This window comes from Manacus vitellinus, unplaced genomic scaffold (genome assembly GCF_001715985.3).
Source record: "Manacus vitellinus isolate BGI_N305 unplaced genomic scaffold, ASM171598v3 scaffold_3_pilon, whole genome shotgun sequence".
In the NCBI taxonomy this organism is placed as follows: Eukaryota; Metazoa; Chordata; class Aves; order Passeriformes; family Pipridae; genus Manacus; species Manacus vitellinus.
This window is the reverse complement of record NW_021940535.1, coordinates 31,251,751-31,275,674: the sequence shown is the minus strand read 5'-3', so window position 1 is coordinate 31,275,674 and position 23,924 is coordinate 31,251,751. Positions and strand designations below refer to the sequence as shown.

General features: G+C 39.1%; 1 protein-coding gene across 5 annotated transcripts in view; it reads left to right on the top strand.

Annotated features, from left to right (window-relative positions):
• Positions 1-23,924, top strand: part of PPP1R9A (protein phosphatase 1 regulatory subunit 9A) — a 169,894-nt gene that overhangs the window by 34,192 nt on the left and 111,778 nt on the right. For all 5 annotated transcript variants that reach the window (XM_018075361.2, XM_018075362.2, XM_008921191.3 and 2 more), the window contains exon 2: positions 654-2,343. In XM_018075361.2, coding sequence (XP_017930850.2) covers positions 877-2,343 — 1,467 coding nt within the window. In that variant the 5' untranslated portion in view covers positions 654-876. The remainder of the gene's footprint in view (positions 1-653; positions 2,344-23,924) is intronic.

Here is a 23,924-nt window from a genome sequence, read left to right as displayed (position 1 = left end):
GAAGGGAAGGGAGAGGGTTTGGCTCTGGGTGACCGCCGTGCTGGGCTGCGGGGACCGGGAACGAGCCCCTCGGGCCGGGGACGGGAGCGGGTCCAGCCCCTGGCTCCGTTTCTGCGTCTCCGCGTTGGGCACCTCCAGGCTCCTCCAGATGTTAAAGCCGCTGCCTGTGACAAGGGGCAACTTTCTCTAACGGGATTTCACTTTCTTTACCATGTCAGCTGAGGATGTTAACTTTGGGTGCATTTTTTTGAATTCCCTCGAGCTGATGTTTAACTTGCCTTTCTAAGCATATTATCTTTGATTGTATTTCTGCCATTATGTTTCTATGAGAGAGGAAAGATTGTCTTGCAGTGGCTCACATTTCATGTCACATTGCCTTTCCTTTGCGTGCGTATTTGTGCCATGGTACTTGTGAATGATAAGATGTGATAATCTGTTCTTTCACTATGGAATGATGTTATAGATTGTAAATTTTTCAGAAGTCAATTTGAAAAAGTTTGTAATTATAAGTTTTCATGTGTCTGCACAGGTTGGGTTTTTGGTTTTTTTTTTAGTATTTTTTAGTAAACGTCTCAAATAACAGTAAGTGGAAATTGTGACATTTAAAGTAACAGTACCTGACATGGTTCAGAAAACCCTCCTTTCTATTGCAGGTTGAATCAGCCCTTGTTCTTGAGTCCTTGGTCGTGCTGCTTTGTCGGAATTGGCTGCATGTGTTTAGATATTTGCCACCAGATCTTCTGTCGAGTATGTTCCTGCTGAAGAGCAGTGGCCTCTGAGGAAAAACACTCCTCAAGCAGAATCTCAGCTGTGACAAACTACTGAGAGTGGTGCCAGAGAAACTATGCAAGCAGGTTTTGTGGTCCTGGAGTAAACATGATGAAAACAGAGTCTTCAGGAGAAAGATCAACCCTCCGAAGTGCCTCTCCTCACAGAAATGCTTACAGAACTGAGTTCCAGGCGCTGAAAAGCACCTTTGACAAACCGAAATCAGATGGAGACCAAAAAGCGAAAGAGGAAGGAGAGGCCTCGCAGAGCAGGGGAAGGAAATATGGCTCAAATGTCAATCGGATCAAGAACTTATTTATGCAGATGGGCATGGAGCCCACTGAAAGTGCTGGAGTTGCCCCTAAAACCAGGGGGAAGGGTGGCCCTGCATCACCTCAAAGACGAATTAGGCCTAAAGAATTTGTAGAAAAAGCAGATGGTTCAATTGTAAAATTGGAATCATCCGTCTCAGAAAGGATTAGTAGATTTGATACTATCCATGATGGTCCTTCCTATTCCAAGTTTACTGAAACTCGAAAGATGTTTGAGCGAAATGCTCATGAAATGGGACACTCAAATCGCTATTCCCCAAAGAAAGAGAAAATCGTTTCCAATGAGCTTCCAGATGAGTGGTGTAGCTCCAAGTCTCACAGAGGCAGCACTGATTCACTGGACAGTCTTAGCCCAAGGACAGAGACCGTCTCTCCAACTGTGAGTCAGCTCAGCGCGGTTTTTGAAAACACCGACTCACACAATGCAGTCCTTGTAGAAAAGTCAGAAAACAACGAAGAGTACTCTGTAACTGGTCACTATCCACTAAACCTCTCATCTAGTGTCACAAGTATCTCCTCCCCGGTTGCAAACCTTGAGGGTTTCAGTCCTTTGAAAGAGGCTAGCACATGGTCTCCCCCAGCCAAACAGAGTACAGGCGTGATGTCTGCTGAGAATTCTCAGCAAACTAACACACCTTCAACACCAAGACAGAAAGTGTCTACAGGCATTTCAGCAGGTTCAAAAACAACTGAAGAAATAAAGAAGAGGACAGAGGCAAGTGCTGATTCTGTTGAGAGCTCTGCAACAGGTCAACAGGATTTGGTCAGCATGCTTGACAGCGAAAGACCTGTGGACCACTGTTCTAGGAGTAAGTCAAAAACAGAGGCGGGAGTTTTGGTGCAACAAAAGGAACAGTCAGAAAATACAGAAGGTATCTTTGATCGACCCGAAGCTGCAGAATTAACAAGAAATGTAGCTTCAGGTGGTGATTTTGCCACAGATGCGGTTTCAGATACTACTGAGTCCCATTATGATGAGACAAATGAAAAAGATGTGAATGAAGATGTGATTAATTTTCAGAGTTCCCACGTGTACATGCACTCTGACTATAATGTGTATCGGGTACGATCCAGATATAATTCTGACTGGGGAGAGACAGGTACAGAACAGGATGATTTAGATGACAGTGATGAAAATAACTGTTATGAACCTGATATGGAATATTCTGAAATTAATGGACTGCCAGATGAAGACGAAATCCCAGCCAACAGAAAAATACAGTTCAGCCGGGCTCCAATTAAGGTAAAGTTTCTTATGTTGGTTAATTTTCAAATGCAGCTTTATTTGAAGGAAATTTTGACATCTGATCTCCTCTCTGAAAAAATTGTAGAGGATCTTTTGATACATGTTTTTATTGCAGTCAACCAGTGAACATAATCTTAAATGAAGTAAGGCAGCCGAGCTCTGATGAACTCGTGTAATTTCCTAGACTTCTTGGAAATTGAGAATGACAGCTGCGTTTGTGAAGTTTGAGAATTTAGCATGCATGTTTTGACTTCCAAGACTGAACTGTAACCACATGGTGGAATGTCGATGTGGGTATTTGGTGGCCTTTGTGCTGCTCGTTTCATTTCATTTGAAATCACAGCTTCTTTAGATTGAATGGCTTTTCCTCAGCTCTCAGCAGATATTCTTTAAAATACCTGTATTTAAAGACTCTGTCATGAAATAGAGTGGGATTCTGTAGTGGAGGACTGTTAATACTCTGCATCTGTATTCTGTGTCATCTTTTCTAGTAGCATTGTCACTTTTTAAAACTTTAAAACAATACATGTTTATCTAGTATATCTTAGTGCTACAGAAAGGTGAAGTCAGTTGACTGAAACACCTAATGAAAGGTGTGTTTTTTGGAGAGCTGTTATGATGTAGTTTTAAGTACCTTGAAATTACAGCTAAAAGTATGTTTCAGTGCAAGAAGGAATAACTAGTCATGTTTTGTTGTACCGGCTTTTCACTGCTGAGTCTCAGGGTTGAGTATTTTACTTCCAAGGTTGTTTTAGTGCATGTATGTGGTGGTTTGACCTGGCTGAAGATGCTAGATGTCTCAAATGGACAATTCAAAAACATAGTAATTTTTGCAGAAATGGCTCTTAAAACAGCCATATATCATCGAGTACTTGAAATGCAAACACTCTATGATTAAAAATATGTAATTGAAGTTGACTATTTTCATTATGTGAGCTTAGCAATGAAAATCACTAAATCAATGAACAGAAGTTCCCCTATTGAAGTAATGTGATTTACAAAATCTGCATTTACACTGCATATGGTTTAAGGTAGGTAAGATGTATATTGTATTACGAAATTTTCATCTGAAGGAAACAACCAGGTATTCACATCTGTTTATTGTGGGGTGGAGAGAGAAGAATAGTCCTGTGTTCTTCATGCTTTGGAAGACTGTTTTTTACACTGAAACAAAACATTCCAAGACAAGATAGTGCATTTTATTTTGTTTTGTTAGTATTTTATTCAGGCTTGCATCATGAACCAAAAATTCTATGTGTTTATGCTTCCTCTAGATTATTCCCATAATTGAACTAGGTAGTTTTGTTGAATTCTGGGGAGGCGAAGAGAAGATTTTTATTACAAAGAATTATGGAAGTTGTCACCTCGCTTCCTTCCCCTGCAGGCTGTACTAACAGATAAGATGATCTCGCTTCTAAAGGTCTACCAGTTGTTTATGATGGTTCCCAAAAATGATAATCCAGAAAGTGACTCTGCTGATCTTATTCTTGTGTTGGTCAGATTTTTCTGCTGTTTCTGAAAGAGCTAACAGTGACATTCTTACTTCAGTATATTGTGGTTGTCTGTCTGAATCATGCTGTCATGCCAAGTGCTATAAGAGCATTTTCTCAATTATTTAGTTATAAATCTTTTTCTTTTCAAGTTTTTCATGCTATGTTCATTTCAGATTACAAATTATACAGTAAGAATAACTGTCCATCAGGAAAATGCTCTAAAAGTCTTTTTCTGTAAATAATGAAAGAGTGCATTTGTCATGGGTTTAAGCATAAAGCACTCTTAACAAGCTTATACAAAGTAAAAGAATCATTGCTTTAATTATTGTAGCATCTTTATTGTAGATAGGAAGAAAACAGAATAAAAGCTGCTCTGGGGGTGAACATTGTAGGAGGGATTGGGAGGTTTGGGAGAGCCCCTGCTTTTTTGTCTATGGTACCTCCAGTGCATGCAATCTTTTAGTCATGTGGGGAAGCAGAAGTGATACCATGTGGAAAGCTTGCATTAGGAGGAAGAAGTGCATCAAAAGTTGTGGAAAATTAAAAGCTTCTTCTCGAGCCTTCCTCCCTTTTCTCTGCACTGCTCTGTAGTTCCCTTGGCAGTGTCAAGCGGTGTAAGCCCTGGCAGGCTGCCAGTGCCATCAGGTCACTGCTGGGCCACGCTGCCGCGGGCAGGGACCCAGGAAGGGCAGCTGGAAAATCCCCTGGTGAGTCCTCGTGGCTTCTGAGTCTCTGGGCTCCTGCACTCCTTCTCCAACAGCATTGCCAATTCAACATACTGCTGGGAGGTTGTGAACTGGCTCTGGCAAGAGGTTTCTGCCCAGCAGATAGGTATCAATGAGCAGTGTAGGTGCCATGGGGGACTTGAATTCTGTCCCCTTGCACAGTGCTAGCGGATGAACTTACCCAGTAACTCCCTGTACCCATCTGTTATGTGGGGATGATGCTTGCTAACTGAATAGACAGCAACTACTTAAGAATTTTTCTGTTCTACACTATTTTGTGTATTAGTGGTTATAATTGGTTTCATTAATAATTTGCTGAATTACTATGGTGTTTGTAGTGGTTTGAGAGAGGAAAATATAAAGCAATGTAGGAGTATTTTCTGAACTGTTGAAAACCAATTTCTCTTTATGAAAATGAAGCAATTTGTACTTAACTACTCTGCTAGATAGTGGTGTGCAAAGTCCAACCAAAACTCTAGAGGTTTAGTGCTGGTTTTGCATTATTGTACCTTCACTCTCCTCCTGCAGGTGAGCTCTGAAATAATTAACAAAGTTGGCATTTGTATGTATAACCTGTGAAATCAATGGATAGTTATTGTCATAAAGTTGTTACTTGAAGGTCTCAGCAGATTTAGATAAACATCTTTGGACTATTTTTCTGTATGATTTTTCAGGTAGACATGTTGAGGGACTTTTTGTCCCTCTAGGGGAAATGCTGGGGGCTATGAGAAGTAGTGAAGTATAGGCAGAAGGATGAGACTGATAAAGACTGAATTCTGCTTGTCTCCTGAGCAGGAAGATGACCCAGTTATTGACAAACTCACTATAAACATTCAAGTCAATGCATGCAGGAAATCTTACTCTGTTACAGTCTGTAATTTTGCTATCAGAGATCCCATCCTCCATGGGCCATTTGCTCTGGTCTGGGATTATGGGATATATTTGCTGATCTCATCTCTGTTGAAAGTCCCTTTAGGAGTAGGTGACAGCCTAGGAGCCACTGCAGGCTTGGAGAGTTTCTAGGTATTTGGAGTGTGGCATCACTGATATGAGAAGTTCTGTGTGTCGGTGGGAGCTTTATCAGCCCTGGCCTGCTCTTGTGATGAGGTATTGCATTTGTGCTCAGGGATAGAACTGAAGCTTTCCAAGGTGAGTGTAAGAGGTGAAAAAGATAAGTAGATGTGTTGAGGAAAAAATACCCTAGTTTTGCCAGGGATACTTTTCTACAAAAAAACCCCACAAAACCCCCCACCAAACCAGCAGTTTGGTGATTTATTGTTTTTTCGTTGAGTTTTGCAGGGTTTCCTGAGGGTTGGGTTGTTATGCCGCTTCCCAAACACTGCGGGCTAATTGGACGAGGATTGCCAGTAGTGCAGAATTCATTATCTCCTGGCTTTCCATGCTCTAGCAAATGGAAATTTATTGCTTCTCCAAATCATAGCTACACTTCCTCCATCCTGGGTACAATTAGAATGGAGGGGTAATGTTCGCCTCTTCTCTTTCCAAGTCCAGAGTTTCTGCTGTCTTGATAGCTGATGGCTCCATCTTCAGTTAGTGCCTGGATTTTGGCACCAGGTACACGTTAAACCATTTAAAGCTGTTAGCAGCAATTGGTGTCGCCTGCTGAGTCTCGTTTTGCAACCTTCTGCTCCTCTGACTTGCTCCTACCAGCCAAGGGATTGGGTAGTATGTGATCAGACCGTATGGCAGACAGCAGGTAACTTGTGGTGCTGTATGGGATTTTAGCTCAAGCTGCTGCTGCAGTTTTCAGTGTTCCATAAGGCTTCCTCAGCATGCAGTGGTCAAGGGACATCTCTGCAGACCTCTGTAAGTTTTGGGGTAGATGGGAGAAAGGGTAACAGGAAGGAAGGTGTATAGCAAATGGCTCTTCCATGCTTCAGCTAAGTCAGTACTAAGGGATTATAATCATAGTGCTTGTGCCTCATATTGTGCTTCCTCTCTTTTGTCATGCAGCATGACTGAATTTTATACCCCACAACACCAGTTTTCCAGATCATATTTTGTTCAGATGGTCTTCAGGAGTTGGAACTTGTGCTTCTCTTTCTCTCTCTCTTGCCTTTGAAGACATTTTACCAGTGCTCTGACTGTAGTTCAGTGTAGAATACAAATGATATTTGTGTTTAAAGTTGTTTTGAATTTTTTTTTATGAACTATGTGATGATTTTTCTTATTAAAAATCAGTTCAAGGAATTAATCATTCTTCTAGTTATTCCTCATTTCTGTCACTAAAATCATAGAATCATACAGTGGTTTGAGTTAGAAAGGATCTTAAAGATCATATAGTTCCAACACCTCTGCCATGGGCAGGGACACCTTTCATGACAAAACTTTGGACACTTTCAGAGATGGGACATCCATAATTTCTCTGGGCAACCTGTTCACCACTCTTGCAGTAAAGATTTTTTTCTAAATATCTAATCTAAACCTATTTTCAGTTTGAAGCCATTCCCCCTTTCTTGTAAACCTCCCTTCAGGTACTGGAAGGCTGCAATTATGTCACCCCTCTTTTCCAGGTTGAAGAATCCCAATTCTCTCAGTCTTTCCTTGTTGGAGAGATGCTCCATCCCTCTATCTAGGTGGCCTTCTTCTGCATCTGCTCCAACAGGTCCATGTTCTTCCTGTGCTGAGGACTCCAGAGCTGGATGCAGCATTCCAGGTGGGGTCTCACCAGAGCAGAGTAGAGGGGCAGAATCACCTCCCTCGACCTGCTGCCCACGCTGCTGGTGATGCAGCCCAGGATATAATTGGCTTTCTGGGCTGCAGATGCACGTTGCTGGCTCATGTCCAGCCTCTCATCCACCAGCAACCCCAAGTCCTTCTTAGCAGAGCTGCTCTTGGTATGTCCATCCCTCAGCCTGTGCTGATACCAGGGGTTGCCCTGGCAAAAAAAGTTCAGGAATGTAAATAGTGGCGGAGAAAGAATGTGAAACAATCTGACACTAATTAATTTAGAAATATTTACTCTAAAGCATCATTGTTGTTTGTCTGGTAAACATCAAAATAAAGTGTGCTGAAAACATTTTCAAATTTTAGTGTTAAAAAAAAGTATTTCTTTACCTGATTAAGTGTTTAGTACTGTATTTACCTGTTGCTATAATGTTGATGAACTATTTTGGATCATAGGAGTCATAAGAGATTACCCATCTGCAAGCATTGTACAGGCCATGGCTTCAAACTTGCCAGTGCTTCTATTTGTGTTTAAGTGAATACTGACTTGGATTTAGGTGATCTTCAGATCTTCCTCCCACCTGCAGTGAGGCTGTGATTCTATAAATAAAGCAGTACCGGTGCATGTTAGGATACTTGTTGTTTAAGGCCAGTGTGGAAGATAGGACTTGCAGAAAAATCATGAGGCTATGTTAGATTTGAAATGATTACAGCATCTGAGAAATCTGTCTGCTTTTGAATGGGTTAATTATGAAAGCTTACAGATAAAGAAAGATGTGTAACTCTTTCTGAAATCACTGAAAGAATATTTTGCTTTCCTTAAATCTGGTTCCCTACTCCAGTTCCTCTTCCAGGTAGAAGCCTAGAAAATAAGAGAGCTAATGTGTATGTCTCAAACACCAGTAGTCAGATAGCTGTGGAGCGTAGGATTGTTGGTAATAATACACTGAAGAACAGAATGTGGCTGGAGAAGTGGGCCATATGGACATAGGGCAGCACATTTCTGGGACAAATGTCCTTGTTCTGGCTCCTGGAGATAAGCACTACACAATACACCACAAGCACAGGAATGAGACTGAGAAAGGGGCATGGCTTGTTGTCCAGAGGCTGACCCAGTAGCGGGGGATTAAGGCCTCCAAGAACCCTCAAAGCCCTCTGGCCCATTTCCAGAAGGGTATAGAAGATCAGACTACACAGGATAAATAATTTGTGTAGAAAGCAAGAAACTTATCTGCAGGGTGGGGAACAGTTATCTGTAGAAAGATATCCCCATGAAACCCAGGCATGTACATACCCCAGGACCTTGGGCATCCCATCAGCTGTATAAATGCTGGAGCCAAGACTGGCAATCTTTTTCTCTCTCTCTCTTTCCCCCTCTCCCCCCCTCCACCCTTCCTCTTCCTCGCTTCCCCCCCCCATTAGCCCCCACTCCGTTTACCCTATACCTTTGTTCAAAACCCACTGCCATGTGCTTATACTAGGAGATAGGGACTAACTTATACCAATTTCCATGCCAAGTGCATAATTTGCTAATAAAACTTTGTAAGCTTTTGTGGACCCTCTGTCTTTTATTGTCCCTTTCGACCACTAGCATCTATGAATCTTGGGTACTCCTTCCCCATAAGGGTGGGACACCACAGTCCATGCTTTGTTTACAGCATTAGGAATGGATGATAGTTTTGGCTAAAGCACAAAACTAGGTATTAAGTAGGCTAAGCTTCTGTCTCCTATAGTCTTGAATATATTACTGGATCATATGCTGGTATTTGAATTCTGTAAAATGGGCAGCAAGTTTGTAATTTGCTTAGTCTGTTGCCTTAAATCCATCTTTACTTGTGAAGTAGTTTGACATACAGAGCTATCGCTTGGGTAGCTTGGAACGTGTCTATTCTGCTACATAAAACAAACTTACACTTTTTTCAGGTATTGTCAACTATGGGGAATTCTGCTGACTTAAGCAGTAATAAAATGTGTTGTACTGCAAGGATTGTCATGCTAACTTTGATTATTTGTAAAAGTTAACAGTGTAAAAAAGCAGGTTCTTTGTTCTGGTGGTGGGATATATAGAGCATTTCTGGGACCTGTTCTCTTATTTCAGTTGCGTTTGTTATGAAAGATCTTTTTATGAAAAGCAGAACCTTTTATATATATATATTTCAGGGAAAGGAATGAGAAGTAAATATTAATGATTCAAAGACTGGATGCTCTGAGATAAGGAATAGCAAAGGGATAAAGCATTCCAGAACAGGTTATTGTTTTGGTTCTCAGAAGGCATTGTACATGGATATCTCATAGTACTGACTTGAAATTTTGTACCTTCAGTGGATGAGTCTTTCATACACAGTGATTTCAGGTGCCGAAGAGTTTTCTTGTGTTAAGTATACATGGAGTTATTGGAATACAGTAATGGAATAAAGTTATTTGCCTACCACAATGTGCTGTGGAGACTTGAACTCTTGTATAGGTCATAATTTCCCTACTAATTCTAAAGATCAGTAATTCCTGGATGCAATGTTCACACACAGTTCTTGAACTAAAAAGAAATAATGTTGTGAAATAATGTTGCTTTAAAGTAGGTTTCATGAGCTTGAAGGGCATTCTAGGATAACTGTTTGTAGCAACCAAGTTTGGATTGGATAATTGGCATCAGAGGTTTATGTGGTTTCGATTGAAAGGGGTTTCCAATTAAAGTTTTGGATTTCAAAAATGCAGACTGAGAAACTGTAGGGAAATGGTTTGAAATTAGTTGAACCAAAGAGCAAAGGGAGCTCTTTGATTCAGAATTAGAAAAAGTGCATAGGATTTGCATCTCAAGAAAAAGCAGAATACACAAGCAGAATGACTGCAGACCTAATCAGAAAAAAAGCCAGCCAAAGAGATCATAAGCTAGCCAAGGACTTGGAAGGAGTGGCAAAAGTGGTTGTTCAAAAAATGAAGAATGTCATAAGGTTCAGAAGCCTTAAATGCGAATAAGAAGTTGCCTGAAGTCAAACTGAGTTTGACCTTCTAAAGGAAAATAATCCAAGCAGTAAAAAGCTATTTATCCATTAAAAATGAAACAAGAAAGGAAACTGGGCATTATGCAGTGAGCATAAAGTTATGATTAGAGTTATCTTCCCCAGTTTATATTACAATTTTGCCTTCATTTTTGGTGCAGTAGGTCATGTTGAACATGGAATTGGGATTAAGAGTGAAATAAACGTATACAGGTGGAAACTGTTACCATGGAAATTCATATAGTGAAAGGAAGAAGAAACTTAGAAGCTCCTAGTGCTCAGGTTTGCATGGGGCTGGGTCAAAGGAGTTGTATTTTAGAAAAATCTTGTAGCAAACATTTCAAAACAAACAAAACTAGCAAAATAGAGATAGTATTTAACTGCAGAAGAGCAAATGCAGTAGCTATTTTTCAGAAAGTGGAGAAGAGGTGGTTCTGGCAGCCTGAAAATTATTAATATTTTCTTTTATTTTTTTATTTTCTGTAGCACAGCAATAGCATAGCAAACACTTTTAAAAGAATCAAAGGCAGGGAGACAAATGGAATACATGTAAATGGATTTATCAGAGGCGGTATATGTATATGTCAGAATAAATTAGGATCTGCCTTTGATAAGATAAAAGACCATGTTAAAAATTTCAGTAGTTCTGTCTCAGAAAGTTGGAGCACACTAATGACACTTGCTTTTGACGGAAAATAGGGAAGCCTTATCATTGCATAGGATTACAGTAAAATACGGGTGACTGGGAGGACTTGAGTAGTGTGAGTGGATTTATGAGCTAAGAAATTTCATGGTGAACTAGTAACTCATTTGTAGGGGACAACTGCTAAGGAGAAAGCCACTCTGTGACTTGCTAGCACAGAATGACATCGTGGTGCGATGCAGCTGTGAGGAAGGGAAATGGCATGCTAGATATGAGGCAAAATATTTTGGAAGTGGTAGGGAATTGTGGGTGTCATAACTCGCTAAGGAGACTTCATCTGGAACGTGTTTGGTGGATTCTGCTTAAGGCAAGTGTGTTTGCAGGAAGAGCTTCAGCAACTTGGTGCTCTTATCTGTCTTTTTCTTGGTTAATTTTGTCATAAAACAAGGACCTTAAGAAATTTGTCTTGGCCAGTGAGTGAGGACAAAACCTGAAAAAGAGCATAATTAAATCCCTGGTATATTCATAAAGAAAAGGTACCTGAAGTCTTAGGGGCAGCATTCCACTTTTAAGGTGGAATTGAACATTTTCCAAATAAGATTAAAGAATTGTAATAGCAGGCACTCTTTTCCTATGTTCCTAATAGATTACTGTGTTGTCTAATAGTGTCTATTAGTCCTGTTAAGTGTTGCTATTTCCTTCAGCACCGTTGAACTTGCAGGCCACAATAATGTATTTTAAAAAGTACCCTATATTTCTGTAGTGAAACAATACAAAGCAATAGCTATTATTCTGTGGTGTCCTTTTTAATGTAGAAAGTGTTCTGGTGAGGGAAGCAAATTTTACTTCAGTTACTTACTAGAGTTGATTCAAGAGACCTGCCGGATCACAGAGATACTTCCATATGATAAAGTCTCTGGAAGAGGTGAATTCAGAATTTATCTCCAAGACTCACTTGTGTTGTGTTATTACACATACAGCTGCACTTCTTAGACTGTGCATATCTGTAACTTCTGATGTTCCTCCCTGCAGTTTCCATCTGCCTTAGTATTCAGTGCATAATCTCAAGGGCATAAGATGCTGGTTCACATTGAAAGGATATCTTTTAATATTCAGTCTATGCTGCATGTAGACCTAGGGACTTTTATTTGATAAAATATACCTGTATTTCAAATTCACTATTCACATTATTTTTTAAGAGCAATAAACTATAGAGGTTTTTAAGTCATGCTATCAAACTGCTTTCTAATAGATCTAGATCATGGTCTTTTTGATAAAAAATATCCCAATGCTTTATCTAGCCTTGTAATCATCTTTACATCTTTATAAAGTTGCAGTCATCTTTAAGATAGACCGTGATGTATTTAGGTACTGACATGCTTAGATTCCTTAGGTGTGTAGAATCTGACATACTTAAATATTTACCTGTTAGCTCAGCCTTCTCAGAAGCCCAAAGATATTTGCTCATTAATGTTGACTTGGGTGATTGCCCAGTAGATTTCATTGTGTTTAAGCAGAATACTCAAATTATTTTAATACTGTATTTTCGCAAGGGCAAACCAGAGAGACCTCATTAATCCACAGGTTTAGAGCACACTTGAAAAAGATAATTTAGCAGTGTGTCAAAGTGCACTAACACAAATGAGAATGTTTCAGTATGATCTTTGATATGAAGAGACTACCAGACCGTGTAACTCTTTATTCCCCTTTGCCCAGCATTTTCCTCTGAAGTAGTTGGTCAGTTTTATCTCCTCTCTATTAAATGTAGGTTGACTGAAAACTGCTTTCTTGATGTTTTGCACATTTCTTTCATTTGATATTTAAGGTGTGGTGGGAGGGAAATACTACTAAACAGAGGGGCTCTTTTTTTCTTCTTTTTTTTTTTCCCTCTCTTTCTCTCTGTATGGCCAGTAAAGCAGTCTCCAGGCTTAACAGCTGTAGATCCAAAGTAACTGCTGAGACTTACTGTGGTTTACTGCAAGTGCATGACACAGTCACTACCAGTAAACTTTGACCATTAAAAGGGGAAGTTATGCCTGACCAACCTCATAACCATCTACAATGAAAATGACTGACTTGATAGGTGAGGAGAGAGCAGTGGACATTGTCTACATTCACTTCAGTAAGGTTTTTGACATACTATATTCATAGAGAAGCTTGTTAAATGTGGGCTGGATGTGCAGATAGTGAAGTAGCTTGGAAACTGGCTGAAGACAGAGGTGGAAGACATAAACTTCATGAAGTTCAACAGGGAGAAATGCAGAATCCTGCACCTCGTGGGGGAAAAGTCCCATGCACCATTATATTCTGGAGGCCACCCAGTTGGTGGATCCTCTTCAGCTTTTCAGAAGAGGATCTGGGGTTCTGGAGAACTCCCAAGTGGAAGTTGAGCCAGCAAAGTGCCCATATAGCAAGGAAGACTAATGGTGTTCTGGGCTGTGTTAGGATGAGTGCTGCCATCAGGTCGAGGGAGGCAATCCGTCCTCTGCACTCAGGACTGGTGAGGCCACACCTGGAGTTCTGGGTCTTGTTCTGGGCTCCCCAGAACAAGAGGCTGGAGAAAGTCCAGTGAAGGCCCGTGAAGATGATTACAGCTCTGGAGCATCTCTTCTGTGAGGAAAGGCTGAGAGAACTGGGACTGTTCAGCCTGGAGAAGTGAAGACTTGAGGGTGGTCTTATTAGTGTATATAAATACTTGAAGGGAAGGTGCAGGGTCTTTCCAGTTTTGCCCAGTGACAGGACCAGGGGCAGTGAGTGCAAACTGAAACACAGGAGGTTCCCTCTGAACATCAGGAAACACTTTTTCCCGGAGAGGATGACTAAACACGTACAGGTTACCCAGGAAGGCTGTGCATACTCCATCTTTGGAGATACTCAAAAGCTGTCTGGGAATGGTCCTGGACAAGCAGTACTGTGCTTGAGCAAGGGGGTTGGACCAGATGATTTTCATAGCTCCCTTCCAACTTCTGCCATCCTGCAGTTCTGTGGCTTAAATCAGAGAAAAATTATTTTTCTGATAGTGAACTTTGACAAAGGAAGCAGCTAAATTGCATCCAAGATGAATTCTTTTACTTTTATTATTTGTAAAATATATTAAGTGACCTCTTATATTATTTATCAAGTTCTAAGAATGCATGGTTTTGCAAATCCAGGGGTTATGCAGCAATTCCAGTAGGTTTGATTGTAATAGGTAATGTTGTTTAAAGATATATGAGCATTTTAGCAAGAATTCATTGAATATAGCTTGAAATTTTACCTGTACTTACAGATAATTAAGTTTAAGGATTGATAGTAGACTTTTAATGTTTCTTCTTAATGAGAGGCTCACGACTGTCAATCAAAAGAGCTACCTAATAAAGGATTTTAAGGGGTTTTTTTGGACGTATTGTATACATGAGCAGGTTGACCTAACTTATAAGTAATATTTAACAAAATGCAAAAATTTTGGGTGAAATATTTAGATAAATATTATGAGTTAAATATTTATGATTAAGGGGGAAAATTTCAAATAGCCTGTACAAAAATAAAACTGTTGAGGAGTAGTGTTCATTTGCAGCAGCGGAAAAGCCGTCTAACATTTTGCATTTAGCAGTAGCTGAATTCTGTATGGCTGTTGCTGTCCTGCAGCTGGGTAAGCCTTGGTTGGGATGGGAACATGTTCTGAGTGCTCAGTTGAGTCCAAGTACTCAAAAGCTGTGGTTAAACTGGTAAATAATCCCATACTGTGCTGTACACCTTCAGTGAACTTTGTAAAATGTACTGAGCTGCTAATTTTATCTAGTTTATCTATGAAATCTTTCTGATAATAATAGAGAGAGGTGTTTTGCTGGTTTTGTAAAGCTCAAGAACTCCCAGAAGATAGGCCAGTATGTATGGCTGAAGATGACCAACAGCCATTTATAAAACATGAGAGGGGTTAATGAGAAGTTTTTTGAGTAGCACTGTGAGTAAAGGGAATAAAAGATAGTGGATAGTACAAAGTAAATTGTTCTTCACTCCTTTGGCTTAAAAGTGGTTCTGTTAAAGTGAACCTCTTGTGCCCATATATGATTTATGTTATTTATTTTATTTTTCTTGTGCAAAGGGTCACTTATGTCTCTAAGCCCTGTAGTTAATCCATGCCATTAAGAACTGCAAGTTTCTGAGCTCGAGAAATCTGGATTTAGCTTGAGAATGCTGTGCTGCTGGAAGCTAAATCCAGCCAAGAGAACCATGGGAGTTTGGCAGGGGTGGTGGCAGAGCGGTGGAGTCTCCTACCCCAGCTGGGTGATGGGGTGGGAGTGCAGGCTGGGTCGGAGCCTGGTCAGCACCCAGCACTGTTGCCTGGCTGGATCCTGACTGGGCTTTCATAAGCCAGTGGTACTCGGTAGCACTGCACTTGCAGCATTTTGGTTTCCAAGAAGCTGTAGGGCAGGTTTGTGGCCTGTTTTTAAGAGCTAACCACTTCCATCTGCATCACTAGTCCCTCAATTAGAGCATTATCCAAAATAGGAGTTGAACCCTTTCTTCTCCAGTTTGGCCCTCTGATTGATTCTGGAGACTTCCAGGGCTGCTGTTTTCTGATGGCCTAGGACATAATTTCCTCTTTTATCCTCAGTTTGCTTGTTTTCTAGGGCTGCATACTTGACATTTTACATTACATTAAAAAAATAGAAAAGAAAACAAACAAGCTTTCTTAATTGTCAGTTTATATTTTTTCATTGCTTTACATAGAGCATATTCATCACTCAAAAGAGTGAACATTTTACTGTGCTACATTTTTTCCACCGAGTTTATTTTGTTGTGACCTTATATGTGGATTTTGTTTATTGTATTTTATTATTTCTAATAAGTAAATAATGTGTGAAATATGTAGCTTCATATCCATAAAGACTGTGTAAATGCTCTTAGTTTTCTGGTTCTTTTTCTCTCTACCGATCTTTCTGATCTCATGCTTTGCTTTTGATAGCTTGCTTCTTTATTGTGTGAGAGACAAAATCTAGATGTGCCATATGTTCTGTTCCTTATTTTCCTTAAAACTGTTGCTGACACCTGAGAGGAGAGAAAGTGTTTTCTCTGGTCTGTGTTGTGTGGAGTATCTGCTTCATTTGGCCAATTTACAGACAGATCTGCTGCCGACGTTTTAGAAGATACACTTATACACCTAGAAAACTAAGAATTAAAAGAACTAACTTATTTGTGTATGAAGATACATGACTAATAACATATTGCAGTGGTAATTCATCAAGAGGCTTTGAAAGATACATCTTTGTCTTAAAAATTCTGTAGTTTATATTTACATGGTAGACATAATGCTTCCAAGGGTGTGGGGCTTGCTTTCACTGCGAGAGTTTTTGCAGTGTAGGGCAAACATGCCAGGAGGGTTTAGCAAAAATGGCTGTTAAGGGTAAGCATGGCATCAGGAGAGCTGCAAAACTGACAGACAGTGCTTCCTTTTCTCACGGATCTGTGGCAGCAAGTAAACTCAACAGAATGGGAAAGTTTGGAACAAACAACTTCAGAGAGTGGTGTAATGCAGCAAAATAAGGTAGCACTTAATGTCAAAAAGCTTGTCAAATTGAGGTGGCTTAGGGGAATTTTTCTTAAAGATAGAAGAATAATTATGATTATTAGAAGGTGAGGGGGAACCATTGCATGAATTGCTAGTGTACTTGCCACCTGTGTTAAAAGCCTAGCAGTGAGATTGTAGGGTATTTTTTAGCTAAGATGATAACAACTGTTCACCTTTTTTCTCTGCTTTGACTTTGTTTTCCCAAAGCAACCAGCCCTGGGAATTGCAGTCTGTTATGCAAGGAGCCTAAAACAGTGCACTGAACATGTAGTCTGCTGTCTAATTTTACTAAGTGCTGGTGGGATGGTCTCTTCATCCCCTTTAAAGAATTGTGTCAGAAAATGTCTGCTCCAGGTAGATCTTAAATGAAACCATGAACTGATACTTCACTGGAAACAGATTTGATATCTGTTAGTATTCAAAGAGATGCAAAGCTATTTTACTAAGAAAGCGAATAACTTTCAGTACTTTAGATCTATAACTAAAAAAAAAATCCTGCACTTTGGGTGACAGTTTATAACAAGTGGCATCAGCTTTGTCAAAGAGGGTGTTGTGCCTTCAGTTGAAAGCAGTTCTCGAGTTTAATTACTAGTCAGTGAGTCTCCTTTGTGTGATCACATCTCACCTTTCTAAGCTGATCAGCTTTATGGTCAGAAAAACTTTGCTAACGCTTAACGGAATTTCGTACTTACCGATCATGAAGTGCATGTTTATCATCTCGTGAAGGCTGACAGCTTTCCGGATGTGTTGCAAATCTATAATAAAATTTTATAAAAAACTTCCATACAGTTAATAAAAGAGCTTGGATAAATAAATAAAAGATAACCGTCTTTGGAACATGTGATAAGGAAGGGGACTCAGACCTCCATAATTTTCTAGAAGAGCATCTACCTAAACACTATGCTGTAGGTTACATTGTGTTCTTCTATCCTTTCGGTTGAACATGGGGCCAAAAGAATTGTCTGTACAGGATGAACTTGCAGGTCCTGGCACGAGAAAGAACACAAGAGCAAATATGATCATGTAGCTTAATATTTAGACCATTCCCCTTTGGCACTGAGGGCAGCTTTGGGATCTGAGATATGCTGAAAGTCTTGTTAAAGTGAAACAGGTAAGGAGCTATTAGATTTAAAAAGAGATTCTTGTATGTAAGGGGAAATTGGATATTAACTCCCACATATTGGATGAGTCTTATAAGCACTTGGCCTTTTATATGAAGCGCACCACTGTCATCTCTTCCTCTCCTGGATAAGCTTTCATGAAGAGAGTTAGATCTTTCTTGGTTTTTTGATCAAATACGACAGTTGCCTGCCTTCAGGAGGCACTTGTAGGCTTTGAGGCCTGAGTAAAGGAGGCATCTGTGTGCACTGTTATTAGGGCTGTAAGCTGGAAGAAGTCAGGAAGACTGCAGTACTCACTAAATTAATTCTTGACTCTAGGCAGGGCCTTGGTCAATGTTTGTGCATACTTTGTGGAGCACCACCCTTAGCACAACTTCATTTTCCTTTGGATTTTGTGAGAGTTTTAAGTGCTCAACTTCAGGTTTTTACTTTAGTCAGTACATAAATGTGGTGTTTTCCTTTGACCGGTTGATAAGGTCATAAGTACTTTAGTGAATTGCAATCCCCAGTTAGTGAAAACAGATAATATTTGTTTCTTAAACCAGACTCTTCTTCTGGATGCTTTTCCATCCTGTTTTCTTCAGTCACAATATCAGTTGAAACCTGACTTTTTTTTTTGGGTTGTCTCTCCCATTATGCTACTTGAAAGTGGTGACTGGGAGGTGAGAAAGGCTAACATTTAACTTCACTACTCTAAAGCAACTTGAATGTGAAGCATTCCCCAGGGGGGAGGGGAGGGGAGAGATAAATAAAACATCAATGAATAAAGAAGCTAGAATATTTTAAAACCAGGCTAAGCAGGATAGGCTTTCTTATTTGTGTCTTGAAGACATGGGCAGGGCCATATCGAGGTATTCGCTTTGTGGCTAGAATGTCTCTTTGTCTGCATAATGAATATAAATAAGCACAACAGATAGTAGTAGGGAGGGAAACAGAGGAAGATGAAACAGTGCTCAGTTATGCAACAGGGATTAGTGGAAGAGAGAGGAGTAGAACTAAAACCTTCAAATTTTAATAGAAAATAAAAATTGTAAAACAGCTTTTGAGGAATCTTATGATGCTGATGAAGTGATGTCATAATACTACAGAAAGAAAATATTATTCACTGTTTACAGTGTGTGCTCACTGACCTATGGGTAAATGAGGTTGAGGTACAAGTGAAATCTGGGGAAAGAGCCTGTGACTGCAGTCACCCATGTTGGAGCATTTGCCTCCTGCCTGCACCACTGCTCTCTCCCTTCACCATTTTGGTTTGAGAGAACTTGTTTGTGGTCCTCAGCATCTCCAAAATACACCTCCCACACTGTCGTAGCTCTTTACTAACTGTGAAACCAGGTTTCAGAAATTGTGAAAAGGTGTGTAGTGTTCTCTGGACAGAATTATACCTCCCATGTAACTGGCTGACAGGAGTGGGTTTGTTGTCGGTGATATATCTTCTGCAGAACTGAAACTGAAATTATTATAGAGGAAGTAAAGGAAAGCAGCTTCAACCCATGCTTTGAGTTCCTAGTGTTTTTATAATAGTGCTGACTTTATTCTCTGCAGCAGTCCAATGTGACTTGATACTTGCTTGAAAATATTATCTGTCATGGATGTAATTATATGCTTGGCCAATAGAAGTTGGAAACAAATTACAGTTCCCGGAATCTGTTCTCCTTTTATTTCTATTGTGCTATCAAGCTGTGTTCTGGAAACAAGAGATTTAAGGGTGGGGGGACTGCCATGGGGAATATATGTATATATATTGCTGCAGGCAGCAGTATAAATTAGATGTACCTGAATTAAAATTAAGTAAGACAGGTTGGTACCAAAAGCAGTCTAGTTGTAACTGTTTGATGCCCAATAAAAGACTAATTTACTTCCCAATATAGTCATATATTTTGTCTTATTTTATGTGCTACATAAAATAAGCCAAGTAAGTTTTCCTTACTGAGACAGCCTCTCCAAATGCTAATTGCTGATGGATGGTTACAGAATTTGCTAATAATTATATACTCCTCACAACAAGAGATTGTGAACTTATTTGATGCTTTCACAGAATTTTATTTATGGTAATTCAAGGATGTAGTTTAGAAAGCTTCCAATTTGAAAAAAAAATTCCTTTCAGGATTAGACTGAGTATCTGGGATCCCGTGTGCAACTAAATAAATGCCAGTTCTCCACATACCAGAGGAGGCAAGCACAGACTTCTGGTAGGCTTTTTTTCAGGATGCAACATTTGAAGAATAAGAGATTTTTCTCTTACATTTGAAGGTGATGGCGGGTTCATCTACATGTCATTCTGTTGAGGGAGCTGTATGTTGGTTTATGTCTTTTACAGATGGTGGCCTTTTTTTCTTTTTCCTGTGGTTGTTTAGAGCATGTTTACACAGCAAGTGCGGTGACTCTTCCTGTGCTAACCTACAACTGAAGGTGCTGGGAGGCTTGATGCAGAGATGTTAAGCTAACATAATTATTCCTTCCTGTTGTGAAGCTCTCTGGACTTCTAGTCTTTTGAGTACCTTCCAGGATGATAAGACCTAGAGGGGTTTTTTTGTACTATTGTGTGCTATAGACTTTGATTTGGGTTTTTTGTTTTGGTTTACTAAATTGTGGGCAGGTGTGGGACAGTAGAATCCTGCTGTTGGTGAGCCACATAAGTTAGCACCTCACCCCAGTGCAGTGAAGTCTCCTTTAGCCAAGCTGAAATTTTGGAGTTTGGTATTGAGGATTTTTTCTCTGTGTGCATATCTTAAGAAAATGTATTCTTTATTGTGTAAGTTGTTGTAAGGGTCATTATATAATGTGGAGGATTTTGTCTTTGAATCTGCAGAAGATATTTTTGCCATCATGTGAGTCCATCTTGCTTATTATCAAACTTTTTTCTAGTACTGAAAATTAAGAAATTAGTACACAAGAAGCATGTAATGGCATATGACAATTTTATGTGGACTAGGACTATTTGCACTGAGTGTTTTGGTTTATATTCTATTTATTTGGTTTCTATTCTATTTCGGTTTATATTCTATTCCAGTTTATATTCTTACAGCAACCTGATGAATTTTTACAGTAGATGATGGTGTTTCCAGTTGAGAAGCGGCTTACAGGATTGAACTCTGAGAAGTATTTCAGATGATATGAGCTGGTCTTTTCTCTCCCAGACCTTTTCCAAATCTTTCAGAAAAGCTATTTGGAGCACTGAAGAATAAAACTAAAATAGTTTTCCACAGTATAGTATAACAAAAGTGAATCCAAGTGAATCAATTGCATATAATATGCCACATTGATGTATTTAAAATAAATAAAATCAACTACCCAATCTAGGCCCTGACAAAACCACAAAAATTTTACCCTCATGTGCCCTCCATGTTGTGTCCTTGGGCTCTGGCTGCATGTCAGAGTTTCTGCCCCATCTAGGAAATAGCAGATGCTTAGCAGCAACACAGCACATTTTTCAGAAGGCGACTCTTCCACCTTCGGAGAAGAAAATGGTCCTCCCGTCCCCATGCAGACTGGTAGTAACTTGCCTGTTTTGGACACAAAATCATTATTTTTTTCAGACTGACTGTGTGTATATTCATATCTTCAGTTAAAAACCTTGCCTGCGAACGTATTATTCATGTTTTACCTTGAATTCAAATTTTAGTGTAGATTGATACTGCAAATGGATATATGTTGTGCAATTTGTGCAGGAGGAAAAAACAAACAAATCTAGAAGGTACTATGTAAGGCCAGCTATTTTTACTTCTCCATATTATGTTTTAATTTGCTCTAAATTATGGGTTTCTCTGTGACTGAAAAACTTGTGCCTTCTGGTTTTCACAGTCAATTTAGATATTTGCTGAATCATGACATCCAAATAAAAAATTGCAAATATCAAGTACTGTATTTAAGTACTGTATTTAGTGATAATTAGGTTCACACATATGAAATAAATGTGAATAAGCAAGATATTTTTCTGCGTTGTTACCTAAGTGTATTTCTAGAAATTGCATTGCCTAAAGTTTTAAACCTGAAAAAAAACCCCTTATCAGGCTTCAGAAGTTCATTTTTGTTGAGCTCACCTATTTTCAGTGGCATTTGTAGTGGAATTATACTAGGGACCTGTGGAGGCCTAAAACCCATACTTCTGCCGTCTCAATAGTTTTGAACACTTTCCAGATTTCCTGTTGCTGCCAAGACCTGTGTCCCTGGTTTACCATACCTGATAGCCATGTGGCAGAAAGCTGGGAGCTGGTCTGGATTGCATGAGCACTGAAGGGCTCCATCTCCTGCTCCTGCTTGTACTGTTAAGGGAGAAGTGTCATCTCCTCTGGCCCCACAGCAGGTTTGCAGACACCATTCATGAACTTGCAGATTAAACATTAGAAACACGATTCTAAACAGTCCTGTTCCACTTTGTGTAAAATAAGTAGATCTTAGGCTTATCTATATAGCTACAGTTCAGCAGCCTCTCTTCTATTTCCATATTGTGCCTCCTAAATGTTTTGAGTTACTTATCACCCTGATGGCTTCCCCATGGTTAGTCCAGTTGCCTTGGAAACCAGTTCGCCCCCACATCTAATCTCTGAACTGATGAAATAATATGTACTGCTTGCAAATGAATTTGAAAAAAGCTTTCTCCTGTCTTAATTGAAGAATGTTAATCTCTTTGTTCCAGAAGTATCAGAATTTCAGAGGGTTTTTTTTCAGGTTCAAGTAAAATGTTTTACTCGTTTTTCATTTTCATCATTGAAAATCTGACAAAGAGAATTAACCTTATTGTATATTTTGAAGAAGATGTAAATATCTCTTGCAACCAACTACTTGCAAGTAAAAATTAAAAAAAAAATGAAGAGGCACAAAGCTGTTTTACTAATAGGTGAGGCTAATTTATGCAGCTGTTGAATCAGGGGAGCAGCAGCATTTCAGTGAATGATTCTTGTTCAGAAATGTCTTCTTGTACAGTTGTGCATAGCTGCTGCACAGTTGCAAAGAGGAGATGAAAAAAAGGAAGAAAAAGAGACTAATTTTTTCTTGTTAGTTTCTTCTTTAGTTTTCACAGTGTATTTACTGGTATTGTACTGATCTCCACGCTATTACAATTTCAATTTCTAATTTGCATAACAAACAAACTCTAGAAGTTTTTTCCACTTTTGTGGTCACAACATAGAAACTGATTTTTCTTATTATCTTTCAATATTTATCCTAATTATATCAGGATTTATGAAACTATTTTTGGAGGTTTTATCTGGGATATAGAAGTTGAAAAACAGAATAATATTTTATTTTCCATGCACTTATCTGTTATTTCTGGGGACCTTTCCTGAAAATTAAACTAAGAGAAAACTCAATTTGCCACCAGATTTCATTGTGGTGTCATGCTTTCTAAGCAGAACTATCTATGCTTTTGTCTTCTAGTGTATTTAAGATGATGCTTTTTGACAGTTTTTATAATAGCAAAATCATACATTGGATGACATGAGAGGTTTTTTTTAAAAGTAATTAATAATTTTAAGTGTATAATGAATTGTAATAAAAATATTTTATTTACACTGGTACAATAAGTAGTTGATCTACAGTTTTCTCATTCATGTATTTTTTTTTCGGTATGGTCATCTGCTTCTCCCTCTTCTTGACACATTCAGGTCATTGAAGCATTTCCTGAGGGTGATGAGGGCTTTCATATATTGTTAGATATGTTTATTGCAGAGTTCAGGTAAAAAATTTCATCCTGAAAATTTATATAGAGTCAAAAGGGTTCTAGAATTTTTAATAGAATATTTTTCCCCCTAAAGATTCGTCAAGTACGAAAACTGCTTAATTGGGAGGAAAAACATTAGGGAGCAGGAGTTATAGACTTAGCTGAAAAGAACTGCAGTTTTCCTTGTTTGTAGTCTACTTATGGTTACCTACTAAGATTTTAGTAATTAGAGACCAAAGATTTGGAGATAGGATTTAATAAGAAATTTTATTAGGGTTCATAGAAAATCTCTTAAAAACTTAGAATGTTGATGGAAAGTGTGTGTAGAACCTATTATAATGAATCAATTCCTTTTTTTCCGCATTCCTCTGGGAGAAAATAAGTGTGGATTGCATGACTTGTACTTCTTTGTTATTTGGGAAAAAACCAGGATGGCTGAAATCAGAGGAAAATGTGATAGATTTTTAGTTGCTGTGGATTTACACCATAGCAGATTTAACTAAAGTCCTGAATATAGATGGAATATTTTCCAGTGGTTTAAAAGCATTTAAAATAAACAAGAAGATATCAGGAGTAGTTAGCATAGATTCAGCAGGGAGAACTCATGCTTGACCAGCTAGATACCACTTGTGATGAAATGACTGGCCTGGTAGATGAGAGGAGGGCAGTGTGTCTTGTCCAGCTTGACTTTATTAAGGC